The sequence below is a fragment of the Callospermophilus lateralis genome, chromosome 1 (assembly GCF_048772815.1).
Source record: "Callospermophilus lateralis isolate mCalLat2 chromosome 1, mCalLat2.hap1, whole genome shotgun sequence".
In the NCBI taxonomy this organism is placed as follows: Eukaryota; Metazoa; Chordata; class Mammalia; order Rodentia; family Sciuridae; genus Callospermophilus; species Callospermophilus lateralis.
Window position 1 is genome coordinate 207,666,056 of NC_135305.1, and position 17,282 is coordinate 207,683,337.

Sequence of the window (17,282 nt, forward strand, 5' to 3'; positions counted from 1 at the left end):
TGGGACTTCCAGAAAAACCTCTTTTATAAACTAATAAAAAGGAGAGAAATTGGAGTCTAGACCTATACTTTTACCTGTGCTACAGATGTGCAAATTGGTATTGCTCTCTGAAAAGCAAGGTGACGATAAGAATCAAGAGCCTTAAAATGGGGGCTGGAGGCTAGGTGCAGTGGTGCACACCTATGATCCCAGCAGCTCTGGAGGTGGAGGCAGGAGGATCAGGAGTTCAAAGCCAGCCTCAGCAATTTAGCGAGATGCTAAGCAACTCAGTGAGGCCCTGTCTCCAATAAAATACAAAATAGGGTTGGGGATGTAGCTCAGTGGTCAAGTTCCCCTGAATTCAATCCCTGGTACTCCCCCAACAAAAAAATGGGGGCTGGAATTGTAGCTCAGTGGTACAGCATTTGCCTAGCATGCGTGAGGTACTGGATTTGAGCCTCAGTAACACATAAAATAAATTAATAAAATAAAGGTATTGTGTCCATTTACAACTAAAAAAAAGAGCCTTAAAATGTTCATGAATATTGAATTGGAATCAACCTGCACATCCAACAATCAGAGATCAATCAGTACAATAGAATATTAGGCATTCAGGAAAATACTAACACATTTTTTAATACCTGAGAAATGCAGAATCTAAAATCACACTATGGTATGATCTAAAGGATACAAAAACATTTACAGACAAAATAAGAAGAATGTTACTACCAAGATATTAAAAATAGGGCTGGGGTTATAGCTCAGTGGTAGAGTGCTTGCCTAGCACATATGAGGCACTGGGTTGGATTTCCAGCACCATATAAAAATAAATAAATAAAATAAAGATATTGTGTCCATCTACAACTTTTTTTTTTTTTTTTTAATACCGGAGATTAAACTCAGGGGCATTCAACCACTGAGCCACATCCCAGTCTTTTTTTTTTGTATTTTATCTAGAGATATGGTCTCATTGAGTTGCTTAGGGCCTCCTAAATTGCTGAGGCTGGCTTTGAATTTGTGATCCTCCTGCCTCAGCCTCCTGAGCAGCTGGGATTATAGGTGTATGCCACCATGCCTAGCTCTAAAAACAAATTCAAAAAAGATGTTAAAAATAGTTGTTTTGGGATTTATAGTTGAGTTGGGGTTTATAGGATTTTTTCTCTACCATTTGTACTTCACATTTTTTACAGTAAACATGTATTACATGATCTATTTTTATTCATGGTTTTACTCTCTATGGTTTTAGTTACCTATAGTCAACTGAGGTCTGAAAATATTAAATAGAAAATTCCAGAAATAAACTATTCACAAGTTTTAAATAACTTTTATTATAGTGTATCACTATAATTGTTCTGTTTTATTATTAGTGATTGTTAACTAATCACTTGTTGTACCTAATCTATAAATTAAATAAATTTATAAATTATCATAGGTCTATTTGGATAAGAAAAACACATAGTGTATATAGGGTTCAGTACTATCTGAGTTTTCAGATATCCACTGGGGGGTCTTAGAATGTATCTCCAATGCATAAAGGGGTACTACTGTACTTCTTAAATATAGGAAAAATAAGTAATTTATATATGTGTGTGTGTTTGTTACCAGGGATTGAATCCAGGGGCACTTAACCACTGAGCCACATCCCCAGCACTTTTTTATATTTTATTAAAGACAGGGTCTCATTGAGTTGCTTTGGTCCTCACTAAGTTTCTGAGGCTGGCTTTGCACTTGTGATCCTCCTGCCTCAGCCACTCTCAAGTTACTGGAATTATAGGCATAAGCCACTGAGCCTGGCAATAATTCATATTTTTAAAGGGACAGTCAGCCCTTATCTTTAATTCATAGGATTTGACACTAAAATCAGAATACATTTACAAGGGGATGTAGTAGCAATGGCTGTATTTAGAGAAAAAACTCCTTACAGAATGAATTCCTGTCTCCTAAAAGACACCTGAGAAGTGCTATGAACAAGCCCCAAGCAGTGCTGCCATGGGCATCTGGGGAGAGGGGCTTTCCCCTGTTGAGGAGTAAGTCTGGTGGACCCCTATGGCAATGTATCTTCTGTTTACCTTTTTTACAAATCCAGTGACATTGGCTTATTTCACCTTTATTTGTCAGGCCCCTTCTTCTCAAGTACCTTTTCCCCTTAACTTCCTGGCTCTTATTTAGCAAAGGGCCAGAGAAAGTACCATTTCCTCCATGCAGAGTCTTCTGCTGACTGACCCTGCCCTGCATCCACTGGGGTGACTGTCATTCCTGGAATAGGGCTCACACTGTGCTATAGTTGTTGTAGGATTTTCCCACTCTCTTGCCCATCTCAGAGTGAGCTTCTTTAGGCCTTGCATTTGTCCTATCATCACCAGAGCTTAGCAAGGACATGGTCCTGGAAGGCATCAAGGTTTGAGGAAATTATTGCTATTAACAAAGTGCCTATATTTAAGTCTACATCCAGTGAGCGCTAGAGCAACATTAATCATACTTCTGAGCAGCATCCACTGAGACCTACTGTGTAAAAGGCACTGCAGTGAGTGCTCAGGGTGCCCGGTCCTGATTCTCAGAACCTTTTGAGATAAGTACTATCAGTATCTACACTACAACAGATGAGCAAACTGAGATTACGAGACTATGAGAGATTAATGATTTGCTCACAACTAGCCTTTATAGCTTTAAAGAAACCTAAACTGAAGCCCAGGTCCCCTAATTCCAAGTTCTATATACTTGTTGTACTGTATTTTAGCCCCAAACAAGACAGAGGCGTCTATTTTGGGCAATATAATAGACTAAATACCTAGAAATCCTTTTGCCAAATACATGAAGGTGATGGGCAGTTTAAGACTTCCTTTTGAATAACTGCCTGAGAAAGCAAGAAACTTCCTTTTGAATAACTGCCAGGGACCAGACTCAAAGCAGGAATCCAAGGATTATAAGCAAGAACCAAGATTCTTACTGCCCTGGGCACCTGCAGACTGTTGCTGGTAGACAGTCCTCTCTGTACATCTCCCTGTTGTGCTGAGGTAGGAAACTGAGATGTCTCCTTTTCTTCTAGAGCCCTTTGCTCTTTGCATTCTAGGGGAGGAAGACCTGGAACCTACCCACCCAAGCCATCTGTTCCCACTCAAAGGGTAATAAAATCTTTCTTTCTCAGAACCAAGTTTTTACGTTCCAGAATCAAGATCTTATCTTTTTCCAAGAGAGAATTTGCTCATATTCCAGAGTAAAAGCAGACTGGGGGTAAAGCACATGCTTAGCAGGAAGGAGGCACCTGGGGTTCAATCTCTAGCACAAGGGAGGCACTGCACCCCTGCAACACACACAAATAAAACAACATTCCCTTTGCCTCAACTTCCTGGTTTATTTTGTTTTGTGTTTGCTTTTGCAGTGCATGGGAAACAAACCCAGGAACTTCACAAGTGTTCTACCATTGAGCTACCAGCCCTATACCAACTTCCATCTCTCCAAGTATGTCCATGGTTTACTATGGTATGTGTATTCCCTTATAGCACTCTATCATTCTCCCCTTCCAAAAGTCATTCTTCTTTGGAGAATCTCTTGATTATTTGACTCCTTTTTTAGATTAACAAAGGGAATCAAAACATGAGAAATGAATAAAATTCTCTCAAAAATAACTAATAGGGTTAAAAAAGAACAAAATAAAACTTTTAATTTTAAACAATATTTAAGTTTATTAAGCAATTTTTTTGTGTGTGCTAAGGATTGAACCCATGATCTTACAAATATCAGACAAGCACTCTACTACTGAGCTATACCCCCCAGGCCCTGTTAAACATATTTTTAAAAGTATTATAAAAAGTTTAACTTTCATTACATTCAAGGTTTATACTGCTCCCAAAATTTGCATATAACTAAACTTTCAAATCTACTAACACCCAATGAAGTGATTTCAGTCTGAATTTTAAGGCATCAATTTCTTCTTGCAAATTTTTCCTGACATGTCCTAAGACAGAATAGAATTTTTGGAAATGAGAAAATATAGTACCTGATCCTAAAGAGAAGATTAGATATTAATCTACTGAAGAGAGAATTAGGAAACTAGAAAATAAATCTGAAGGGATTACCAAGAAAGAATCACAGAGAGACAAAAGAATAGATAACAAGAAAAAGACATGTGGCTGGGTGCGATAAAACAAAAAGGGCTGGAGATATAGCTCAGTGGGAGAGTGCTTGCCTAACACTGTTCAATTCCCAGTATCACCAAAAGAGAGAGAGAGAGAGAGAGACAAAGAGATATGAAGGACAAAGTAAGAAGACAAGTATACCTAATCAGAATTCCAGGAGATAACTAAGATAAAAATGGACACTAACACTCAAAAGAATTATTGCTGAGATCTATTCTGTGATAGGAAAGACATGAATCCACAGCTTCATGAAGCATAACAAATTGCAAGGAGGACACTTTAAAAACCTGCACTGGTGCCAGGTGCAGTGGTGCATGCCTGTAATCCCAGTGGCTTGGGAGTCTGAAACAGAAAGATCATGAGTTCAAAGCCAGCCTCGGCAATAGCAAGGTGCTAAGCAACTCAGTGAGACCCTATCTCTAAATAAAATACAAAATAGGGCTGGGGATATGGCTTAGTTGTCAAGTTCTTCTGAGTTCAATCCCCAGTACCCCCCAACAAAACAAAACCTGCACAATACCTTCATCAGAGGGAAACTACACAATGCCAAAAGACCCAGAAAAGATCTAAATGCTACCAGGAAGAAAAGAGAAATTGCTCACAAAGGAACAGCTGGTGGGTAGACTAAAAGCTGGTTTCTCAAGAGCACCTATGGAAGCTGAAGAAAGAGAAATACCACCTTCAAAATGATGAGGAAAAAAATAACAGTCTCAAAATCTATGCCTAGTAACACAGTCTTTCAATGAGGATGAAATAATAGCAGATACATTATATAGACAAATCCTCCTATAAAAAAGGTGCTTGATAAAAATATCCCTAACATCATCTTTAAAATGTGAAAGCTGACAAGATAAGTAGAAAACAGGATTCTGGGAGAATCCTGTTCCAGAGAAGTAATGATACAATCAGAGCACTAAGGTTGTTTTTTGTCCTAAGGATATTTGTCCATACTAGAAAACCTCAACAACAGCTTCACTGGGTAAGGGGAAAAAACAATCAAAGCCTGCACTTGGCCCAAGAAGAAGATTCATAGAGAAGACCTCCAACCAACCCAATCACATAAACATTAAGCTGACACTCCAAAGACTCTACCCTCCGGGCAAGAGAGAAATCAAACAATCTACCCCAACAGTCAACTCTACAATAATATAGAGAAGCATTTTATAAATGGACAAAGAAGAAAGGGGAAAGAAGAGCAATAAATAAATAAACCTCCCCTGAGAAGTTGTGGCCCAGTCTGGTGGGCCTGAGAACCTAAAGCTAAGGTGGTCCCTCGATGATATTGTCCCCACAGGCTCTGACAGAAGCAAATTCAAAATCTCTCTTTGGAATGCACATTCTTCTTAGGCCAGTGGGAAGTTTCCACAAATAATTTTCCAATAGCAATAACTAGCACACAGTCAAAGATAAATAGGCATACAAGAAAATAAGAAATTGTAAAAGTAGGGTAGGGGTTGTGGCTCAAGGATAGAGCGTTTATCTAGCACATGAGAGGCTCTGGGTTCGATCTTCAGCACCACATAAAAGTAAACAAATAAAATAAAGGTATTGTGTCCAACTACAACTAAAAAATAAATATTAAAAAAATTGTAGGGCTGAGGCTGTAGCTCAGTGGCAGAGCAAGTACCTAGCATGTGTGAGGCACTGGATTCAAACCTTAGCACCACATACAAAAATAAATAAAGGCATGCTGCTCATCTACAACTATAAAAAAAAAATGTAGGGGCTGGGATTATGGCTCAGTGGCAGAGCGTTCACCTAGTGCGTTCGAGGCCCTGGGTCCAATCCTCAGCACCACATAAAAATAAATAAAATAGGGGCTGAGGATGTGGCTCAAGTGGTGGCGCGCTCGCCTGGCATGCGTGCGGCCCAGGTTCCATCCTCAGCACCACATACAAACAAAGATGTTGTGTCCACCGACAACTAAAAAATAAATATTAAAATTCTCTTTCTCTCAAAAAATAAATGAATAAATAAATAAATAAATAAAATAAAGGTATTATGTCCAACTACAACTAAAAAATAAATATTGGGCTGGGGATGTGGCTCAAGCGGTTGCGCACCCGTCTGGCATGCGCGCAGCCCGGGTTCGATCCTCAGCACCACATACAAACAAAGATGTTGTGTCTGCCAAAAACTAAGAAATAAAATATTGAAATTCTCTCTCTCTCTCTTTCTCTCTCTCTCTCTCTCTCTCTCTCCTCACTCTTTAAAAAAAAATTAAAAAATAAATACTAAAAAAACTGTAAAAGTGAATAAGTGGAAAATCCTACAGACTTCAGTCATTAGAAATATAAAAAATTAAATAATTATATTTACCATGTTTAAATAAATAAACAAAAAAAGAAATAACCAGTTTAAAATTATCTTTATGTGAGAAAATTATAAGACATAGCACTTTTGAACTAAATAAAACTCCTAGAAACAAACCCTACCCACAATATCCAAAATTAAAAACTTAGTGGATATGATTGACAGCAGATTAGACAAGAAGAAGACAGAATTAGTTAACTAAAAGCAAGATCACAAAGGTATCAAAAATGCATCATAGCCAGACATGGTGGTATATGACTATAATCCCAGTGACTCAGGAGGTTAGCACAAGGAGATCACAAGTTCCAGGCCAGCCTCTGAAACTTAGTGAGACCTTGTCTCAAAATTGGGGATGTAGCTCAGTGGTACAGTACCTCTGGGTTCAATCCCTAGTATTGTGTGTGGTGGGGGATCAGACAAAATGATAGAAAAAATGGAGTGAGAGCCGTAGAGGATTGGTGTGAGGTCTTATGTTAGAGTTAAGAAGAATATGAATAAGAGAATGAAAAAAATATTATTGAACAGAGAAAGGCTGAAAAATTTCCCCCAAATAATAAAAATTAACAATACACAGGTTCAGGAGAACCAATAAATTCGTAATATGACAAAAAAAAAGTTTTTACAAATCACATCATTTATAGTGAGACTGCAGGAAAAAAAAAAAGCTAAAATAAACTTTTTAAAGCAACCACACACAAAAATTACTTTTTTTGTGTTGCTCACAAGAATGTATCTAACAAACTGGGCATGGTGGTGCATACCAGAAATGCTAGCAACTTGGGAGACTGAGGCAGGAGGATCACAAGAGACCCTGGCTTAAAATAAAAAATAAAAAGGGCTGAGGATAGAGCTCAGTGGTAAAGTGCCCTGGAGATTCAATCTCCACCTGGAGATTTAAAAAAGCATGTCACAGCTCTTCTTCCATAAGGAGCATAACTTACTGAGCCCCTCAGCTGCTAGGCTCTGAAATCTATCACCATGTTTTCATGGAAGTCATGTGTTATTGCCAATCAACTGTGCCTCTGTATACACCCCCATCTCCTTGATCTTGTAGCTTGAATATGATAAAGGTGAAGAGATTTGCTGACTTAAAATAGATCAAAAGGAGATTATCCTGGGAAGACCTGACCTAATCAGGAGAGCCTTTAAAAACTTTCTGTAATTGACTTGGAGGAAAGAAGTCGCTATATCTTGAGGTCCCTAGGAAGACCCCAATGAAAAAGCCACATGACAACTGTGAGCAGACTCTTGGAGCTGAGGACAGCCACCAGCTTACAACAATGGAATCTCAGTTCTAGAATTTCATGGAAATGAATTCTGCCCACATATAAGCTCAGAAGAGGACCCTAAAAAAAAAGCCCAGTCAATAACACCTTGATGAGACCCTGCAAAGGACCTACCCTTGCTAAACCTAGGCACCTGATCCACAGAAACTGTGAGATAATAAATGTGTTTTGTTTTGTTTTGTTTTGGTACTGGGCATTGAACTCATGGCCACTCAACAACTGAGCCACATCCCCAGCCCTGTTTTGGATTTTATTTAGAGACAGGGTCTCACTGAGTTGCTTAGTACCTCTCTTTTGCTGAGGCTGGCTTTGAACTTGCGATTTTCCTGCCTCAGTCTCCCAAGCTGCTGGGATTACAGGCATGCGCCACCTCACCCGGCTATGTATGTTATTTTAAGCTATTCATTTTGTGGTCATTTGTTATGCAGCACTAGGAAATCAAAACACTATGCTCTTATGGACTGCTTCCAAGAAAGGACTGAGTGTAACATGAATATTAATACATATCCATTCTTTTGGGGCCAACTTTGGTTCAAGGCCCCCAATAGCCTCGCTGAACATTCCTTATATATATGGCAGTTCTTGCCTTTTGCATGAGAAGAGCTGGAATGTAGTCTGTAGGATCCCTCCAGCCTTACCCTTCCTATTCCTTGACTCAGGGATTTCCCTAATAACATTTTTGCATATTTAATCCCATCTTGGCATCTGCTTCTTAGAGGATCCAGGCTAACATACTTTCAAGAATGGTAAGTAACCAGGCACAGGCCTGTAATCCCAGTGACTCCAAAGGCTGAGGCATGAAGATCCCAAGTTCAAGGCCAGCCTCAGCAACTTAGTGAGGTCCTAAGCAACTAAAAGAAACCCTGTCTTAAAATTAAAAATAAAAAGGCTGGAGATGTAGCTCTGTGGCAAAGCATCCCTGGGTTCAATCCCCAATTAAAAAAAAAAAAAAAAAAAGACCAAGCTAATTATCTTATTATTATTATATGATTATCTTATTAGTCAAAATGGTGGCTACTTCTAAGGGGTATGAATATAAATTCTTATTCATGTTTAAAAACTTTCCAAAAGCTTTGACCTTTTTAACTTTTATTATAGTCACTGGAAACTTACAGCAAACATCATTCTTCAAAACGAAATGTCAGGAACAACAAGAATGCCCCATTGCTGCCACCAGGGAGGCTTTTTCTTCTTGGTAGACTCAAGGGATTCAGGCATAAATCACCCAGAGGACACTTATGTGACTTTGACTTTTTTTTTCAAAGCAGTTTTACTGATTATAATAACATAAATATATGTGTGTATGTATGTTTGTGTTTGTGTGTGTGTGTGTGTGTGTGTGTGTGTGTGTGTGTATATATATATATATATATATATATACATTTATTTATTTATTTATAGTTGTTGATGGACCTTTATTTTACTTATTTATGTGTGGCACTGAGAAAAGAACTCAGTGCCTCACACATGCTAGGCAAGCACTCAACCACTGCGCTACAACCCCAGTCCTTTTATAATTTAAAAACCATAAAATCTACTATTTTAACTAAACAATTTGGTGATTTTTCTTAAGTTTACAGAATTGTGCCACCATCATCACCATCCTATTTTAGAAATGCTGCATCATCAACCCCCCAGCTCCCTGGGGCCTATTTGCAATTACTTCCCACTCTCTCCTCAAAGCAACCGCTGTTCTGCTTTCTGTCTTTATAGATGTGACCGTTCTGGACATTTCATGTGAATGAAATCATTTAATAATGTGGTCTTTGTGACTGACTTCTTTCACTCAGCATGTTTGAGGCTTATCCATGTTGTAGTACATATCAGCACTCCATTTCTTTTTATTGCTAGGTAGTTTTCCATTGTATGGATGGATGTACCACATTTTGTTTATCCATTCACCAGTTGACAGTGTTTTCGTTATTTCCAGCTTTTGGCTATTATGAATAATGCTGCTAGGAACATATGCATATAACTCTTTGGATATACATATGCTTTCATTTCTTGTGGGTAGATACCTAGGAACAGAATTGCTAAGTCCTGTAATAAAATTCATGTTTAGGATTGGAGATGGGAGCTCAGTGGTAGAGCTCTTGCCTAGCATGTGTGAGCCTTGTGTTCAATTCACCTGTACCACAAACAAAAAAATAAACACCCTGATATTTAACTTTTTTGTGTTTTTTGGTTTTTGTCTCATTTAAAATTTTATTTTATTTTTTATATGTTAACTTTTTTTAGGAAACTGTCAAACTGGCTGTATCATTTCACATTTTTACCAATAATGTATGAGTTCAAGCCTATATGACTTTTAAAAGAATAACATACACTTTGTTGATTACTGGGGATTGAACCTGGGGAATCCCAGCTTTTTTTTGTGTTTTATTTTGAGACAGAATTTCACTAGAGTGCTAAGGCTGGCCTCAAATTTGTGATTCTGGGCCCAGAAAGGTGGAGCTTGTCTGTAGTCCTACTGGCTCAGGAGCCTGAGGCAGTAGGATCGTGAGTTCAAAGCCAGCCTCAGCAACTTAGAGAAGCGCTAAACAACTCAGTGATACCTGGTCTCTAAATAAAATACAAAATAGGCCTGGGGCACTGGGGTGTAGCTTACTCGTAGAGTGCTCGCCTCACATGTGGAAGGCACTGGGTTCGATCCTTAGCACCACATAAAAATAAAATAGAGGTATAATGTCCATCTACAACTAAAAAGAAAATTTTAAAAAACAATAACAAATAAGGGCTGGGGGCTGGGACTATAGCTCAGTGATAGAGTGCCCACCTCGCACGTGTGAAGCACTGGGTTCGATCCTCAGCACCACATAAAAATAAATAAAGGTAGTGTCCAACTATAACTAAAAAAAAATTTAAAAAAAAAAAAAAGGGCTAGGAATGTGGCTCAGTGGTTAAGTGCCACTGAATTCAATCCCGGGTACCAAAAAAAAAAAAAAAAATGTGATCCTTGGGGCTGGGGGTGTGGCATGTGTGAGGCTCTGGGTTCAATCCTCAGCACCACATAAAATAAAATACATAAATTAAATAAAGGTGTTGTGTCCATCTACAACTTAAAAAAAAATTGTGATCGTCCTTTCAGGTGAGCACCACCCTGTCTGGCTGTAAGAGCATTTTTATAGTAAGAATTTTGTTTGTTTTCTAGTCCTGGGAACTGAACTTAGGGACTCAAACATGCTAGGCAAGCATTCTACCACTGACCTACATTCCTAGCCCTTATTTTGAGTCTGGGTCTATGTTGTCCAGGCTGGTCTAGAACTTGCAATCCTCCTGCCTCAGCCTCCCAAGTCACTGGGATTACAGGTGTGGGCCACTGTACCTGGCTTTATTTGTACTTTTATTTTAAGAAATAGTCTAAGTTGCCCAGGATGGCCTTGAACTTATGATCCTTGCACCTCAACCTCCCAAGTATCTGGGATTACAGGTATGCACCACCATGCCTAGCTAAAGATGTTTATCCTCATTTTTTCTATGTTATAAGGGCTCACAATTTAATGCTAACTAAAGAGAAAGAGTGAGAGAGACAAATACTTTCAACTCTGTAAAGAAAAAAAAAAATTCTCCAGGAAAAAAGGCTGGAAGGAAATAAACTAAAATATACATTATTGTTGCCTTAAGGGAATAAGTTTGTAAATTAACTTTTTTATTCATATTATTTAGTTCTGACTGGATTTGCTTATATTAATATATTTATTTTCAAAATAAGTAGAAAACTAAAGATGGAGGAGGGAGAGAGTGGGAGGGAAAGGTTGGCCAGGAAAGGAAAGGAGCCCTTTGACTTGATCATCTCACCTCAAAAAGGAGACTGAATGCATCCTCCTCCTGACTTGTGAGGTGGACTGACAAGCCCTTAATGAAGACCCCCTGAGGATTTTCCACAATGGTCATTGGTGTGACTGAAGGTCCAACATAGGGCAGAGTAGACAGGAGATCAAACAGGCTCTCATTATAGATTTCCAAGTAGGAAACACGCACAGTGATGGCATGTGTCGGGCGCTCTTCAATCATCCTAAAAACCTAGATGGGAGATTGGACAGCAGTCACCAAGGGCAGAACTCCAAGAGCCAGGGTTGCTCTTATCTCAGGAGAGAAGATCAAGAAGTATAAGACAATTCTTGTCCTCAAGGAATTCATCATAGTCTAACTGGCATGATGGTCATCATCAATAATTATTATGATTAGTCCAGTGGGTGATATTAATTATCATCTTATAGTTGTTTGAAGCATGACTACCTGATTGGCTAACACTCATTTAGTCCCAAGAAATAGAGGCATGATGAGTGAAAAAGATTCTGAAGTGAAGATCTCTTACATATGGGATTCTCCATATCTACACACCTCTTTTGTATCTATTATTTAATTTCATCCTCACAAATCCCCTGTGGGAGGCAGGCAAGAGCAATTCCCATTTATGGAAAGTTCCATGCATTAAAATTTTCTATAGTCACTCTGATAATAAGAATAGAGGCAAAGCCAGAATTCAGCTTCCTTTATTCCTAATATCCTCCCCAGCATGACTTTGGACAAGTTTTTTCCCCCTCTTAAGTTTCTTTTCTTTCTTTTCTTTTATTTTTGGTTGGGGATTAAACCCAGAGCCTCGTACATACTAGGCAAGCACTCCATTACTGAGCTACATCCTCAGTCACAGTACCTTAATTTTCTTCCTTGTTAAATAGAGAATTGGGCTGATAATCCTAAGTCTCACATTTTCTAAGAGGTTTGACTTCAGATGTCCAGAATGATAGATAGTAACCACAGATGGCTGTTGTACACTTGAAATGTTGCTAATGCAAATGAATTTAATTTAAAATTTTATGTAAATTAAAATTTAAAACGTATTTCATTTATCAGTAAACTTTTAAGTATGTTTGTAACAACTTTAGTATGTAAATCTACTTTTTATCTTTTTTCTTCTTCTTTTTTTTTTTTTGGATTAAACCCAGGGGTGCTTAACCACTGAGCCCTTTTTATTTCTTTTTATTTTTTATTTTGAGACAAGATCTCTAAGATAAAAACAAATCTCACTAAATTGCTGGGGCTGGCCTTGTACTTGCTTCCTGCCCCACTGAGATTATAGACAATGCCACCACACCCAGCTAAATCTACTTTTTCAACTCGAAATTTTACAAAATATGAATACAGGTATTCTGCCTAATACTTAGTGCCTAAATTGAAATGTACTCCCCAAGTATAAAATATACATAAAATTTCAAAGACTTATTAATAGAAAAATAATGTGAACTATGTCAATAACTTTTATACTAATTACATTTGGAAATTATATTTTGAATATACCAAGTTAAATTATATTGCTAAAATTAAGCCAAGAATGGTGACACTTGTATGTAATCCCAAGCGATTTGGGAGGCTGAGACAAGAAGATTGCAGGTTTAAGGCCAGCCTTGGAATTTAACAAGACCTTGTCTCAAAATAAAAAACAAAAAGGGGTGGGGATGTAGCTCAGTAGTAAAGACCCTCTGGGTTCCATCCCCAGTACAATATAAAAAAATTATATTGTTAAAATTATTTTCACACTAGGTGTAGTTGGCACACATATTGGTACTCCCAGCTACTCAGGAGGCTGATGCAGGAGGATCACAAAGTCAAGGCCAACCTGGGCAACTTAGGGAGACCCCTCTCTGAAAATAAAATTAAAAAGGGCTGGGTGTCACATTCCATGACTAAAACTTAAGGTCACTCCAGGTGAACCTGGCTGGCACGAAATCATCACACAGAGACAGAGAAATACTTTTCCTTTGGGTGTTATGACGGCTCTCTGACCTTAGGGGTCCGTGGAAAGACAGAGAGAGGAGCATGTGCTGAACCCTTTTATTGGGGAGAAGTCATTCAATTGAGGCAAGGGGTCAGGTTTCAGGGGGTTGAGTCTAGTTTCGTGATGTCGCTGTCAGCAGACTGACTGACATCTAGGAAGGCCATGACCATCTCATGAGCTGTGTGGGGATCATAAGCAGAGCGAGGCCCGCCTAAACAGAGGGGCAACGTCGGTTCAGTCCACTTTGTGCACTCAGTGCTCATAGTTCACACACACACAGCCCACGGCTGGCTTGCCACATCTCCACATTCTCATTGTTCAAGGCTAAGGGGTGCTTGATTCCTATGTGGCAACTCCCAACTGCTGGGGATATAGTTCAGCAGTACAGTGCTTTCCTACATGTGTGAGGCCCTGGGTTCAAACCCCAATATCCCCCAAATAAGTAAAATTTCACCTATTTATTTTTTAAATGTAGCTACTAGAAAACTCAAAATTGCATATGTGACTTACATGATATTTCTATTAGTTGGCACTGGACTATACAACTGAAGACTGAGATACCGAAGCTTTAGATGGTTGATATACTAGGATACCTATACTTCTCATAGGACAAGGCTGTCAAACCACAAGATGCTTTAGTGGGAAGGTTTTTTGCTTCCTCCTCCAAACATAGTCTTCACAGAACCCAGGCTAGGAGGCCCCAAAGGAAGGCCTTTATGCTCTGTCTTCAGTCATACTTCACTGAGCCATAGTTGACACAGTTTTGAAAGCTCAGGTCATGGTTCACTTCTTGTCTTTGCTCTTTAAAGGCAATGTTGGGTAAAGAAGCCAAAGCCGGCCAGTAAAGTAGCTCTGAGAGAGCCTACATTATACTAGTTAAAACAAGGAAGGATTTCAAATCCTTAATTACAGAATCACAAACTATTGGAACATGCCTGCTCCCTCTTTTACAAATGAGGAAACAGTGTGGGTGTTTGAACCTCTAGTCTCCTGAGGCCTCTACCCCCTCCCCCCACCATTTGAATTTATTCTGTCTGTAGTACTGGTACCAGTACTGGCTGCAACTCCTCTGAGGGCCAGATCCCATTATTTCTATTAGCTGATCTGGAATTGTCAGCATCTATGGCAGAGAGGGGATCTATGTGACATCCCACCCATGGGCCCACTATCTACCTGCTGCAGAGCACGAGGGAGGATCCCCCGGTGCTTGTAATTCTCAGTGGCCCCCGTCATGGTGTATGTCTTGCCAGCTCCCGTCTGCCCATAACACATAATGGTACCTGCAAACATTTCAGAACACATCTCAGTGACATCCAGGAAAATAATTCTAAGGACAGTTCTCCCATTCCCCAGTATATCTAGTGCCAAGCAGAACCCTTGGTATGAAGGTAGCCAGTGGGAATTGGCCAAAGACATTAGGAATTCCACCATGGAGGAGGATGGGCAAGCAAAGGAGTAGTAAAAACTGATGACACATAAACAGTCAAAACATGGGTATCTGCCCTGAATTTGTAGTCCACCCAGTGCTCTAATGCTGTATGCACCAAGAGATGTTCTGGGCCTAGAGAAGGAGAGAGGGAGCTTCTAGTCCTAGAGCTTCTGAGAACAGGGAGTTTCAGGGAAGTGAAGAGTGGGAACTTTTACTTAAAAGATGAGGAAGGGAACAGGAGCATTAGACTCTCATCCTTCTCTTGCAAGGTCATGAACTGCTTGGGTCTGGGTCTGGCAAGAGTCATCAACTTATCCATAAAAACAAAAAAGGCTTTTAAAATCTCCAGGAAGAGATAGAGTAGAAAGGGCATTTCCTGTCAACATTTGCAGATTCCCACAGGACAAAGAGAGCTCCTAGTTAGTCCAAGGTCACTTCCAAAAATGGACCTCATTACTGATCCCTGATCTGGTTCCACTGAATACCCTGAAAGACTTTTCATTTGTACTTTTCACATCCTTTAGGTCTAGCATCACCACCAGGCTCTGAGACATGAACTATGTAGTCACCCTGGGCTCCCATCTGCTCTTGCTTTTGGCTTGATCCCATCCCAAAGACTGCTTCTGGGTGTTTACACAGCAGACCTGACAGAGGAAGCACTCTACCACTGAGCTATACCACTGATCCCATGTTTTAAGATTAATAAACTTATACTGAATAAGTTTTTAAAATATTCTTAATAAAGCTGTTTTTACTTTGTTGAGAAAAAATCAATCACTGATGAAGCTTTTGGGGATAATATGAATAATTCTATACTGGAATATGAACAGTACAGGGATTACAATAAGTTAGAATAAATGGAAATAGTTTCCAGCAGGAAGCTAAGAGAAAAATGTTTAGACTTCATCGAATTCATCATAAAGACATATTGTCAAACTAACATTTTAACAGGATAATAGTTGAACCTCTACAACCTATAAAAAGCCAGGGTCTTCTAATCATCCTATGAAAGTAGGATCCTAGGGCAGTGGGTCAGGCATGCCCACAATGTCATCAAGCAAATAGGAAGTTTTCCACTATTAAGAACATGGAGACAGGAAAATGAGCCTACAAATGTTAGTGAGTTTATATTTTATTTTATTCACCATAAAATATTTGTATGTCTTCCTTTAGAAAGTGATCCTCAGGTTCTTAGGTAAAACAACAATTAATTAATTTAATTACCATTATAGCCATCGAGGGCTTGAGAAACCACATCCTTTGCGACTGTCTCATACACCAAGTCCTGAGAGGCATCATGGAGAACCCCATCCAGCTTGAATGACCAGTCTGTTTGCTGGTTATTGACAACTCCTTTCCGAATATCTTTTTTTAAGTGAATATCAATGCTCTAGGAAAACAAAGAGAAAGGAAGGGGGTGAGAGGGAGATGGAGAGGGGGGAATGAGAGAGAAAGAAGGAAGGAAATTATATGTCAGGTACAAAAAAGCCACTGATACCAAAGGCCTGACCTGGAGAAAAACGAGGAAGCAACCTCATTTTGAGGTTGCTAGTGAACTTTAGGATGAGCAGGGACTCCCATATAGATGAGATTCTGGATGAACAATTTGGTATAGAAGAAGGAAGCACCTGCAGGGAGGCCATATCACCCTGTGGAGGAAGATAAGAAGACAAGCACTTCCTAGTTTCTGTGTCTCTCATCCTCATTTACAGGGTGTGGCTGTTTGGCTCCCCCATCTATGAAATGGAGTCAAACCAATTTATCATGTTCTTAGTAAACAAGACTTAGACATCCTACAAGTATAGGAGGCCTTGAATTAGGTCAGAGGGAATAGTGAACTTGGTGACAGAAGCCTGGGTTTGAGCCCTGTCACTGGTTAAAAGTGGTAAGGTCTCCCTCAGCTCTGCATTGTGGTAAGCACCTATTTCTACATATATACCATAGTCCAACGTGAGTAATGATGAGGTAGCCACAGAAAAGGCTCTGGGCCTCCCAGACACCGTCAGTCACTCACTGGTATTAGAGGAAACTGAAGGTGCCCAGCCTTCTTGTAATCAAGATTTTTAGATTTATGTATCTTCGTTGCAGCCACAGTGGCAGCAGCTGGCTTAGGAATATACTGGGTAAGGTCAATGCCTCTTAAGATTCCAAGCTTCTTGATGGGAATTCTGATGTAAAAATTATCTTGCTGAAACTATATACTGGCTGCTGTAATCCAAAAGCTAAGACCTGGCCACACAGAGAAAAACCAAGACCAAGAAGACAGGTTTGGTTCATACACATATAAAATGCTCTGTTTCTATGTTCATTGAAAACATGTACTGTAGGGCACATTTTAAAAAAATATATTTATTTTTTAG

The 17,282-nt window shown here is 39.3% G+C and overlaps 1 protein-coding gene across 4 annotated transcripts in view; it reads right to left on the reverse strand.

Moving 5' to 3' along the window:
• The window catches only part of Kif9 (kinesin family member 9), a 64,718-nt gene that overhangs the window by 39,312 nt on the left and 8,124 nt on the right, over positions 1-17,282 (reverse strand). For all 4 annotated transcript variants that reach the window (XM_076869910.1, XM_076869930.1, XM_076869919.1 and 1 more), the window contains 3 exons: positions 16,147-16,312; positions 14,667-14,773; positions 11,513-11,737 (listed from right to left, as the gene is read on the reverse strand). In XM_076869910.1, coding sequence (XP_076726025.1) covers positions 11,513-11,737; positions 14,667-14,773; positions 16,147-16,312 — 498 coding nt within the window. The remainder of the gene's footprint in view (positions 1-11,512; positions 11,738-14,666; positions 14,774-16,146; positions 16,313-17,282) is intronic.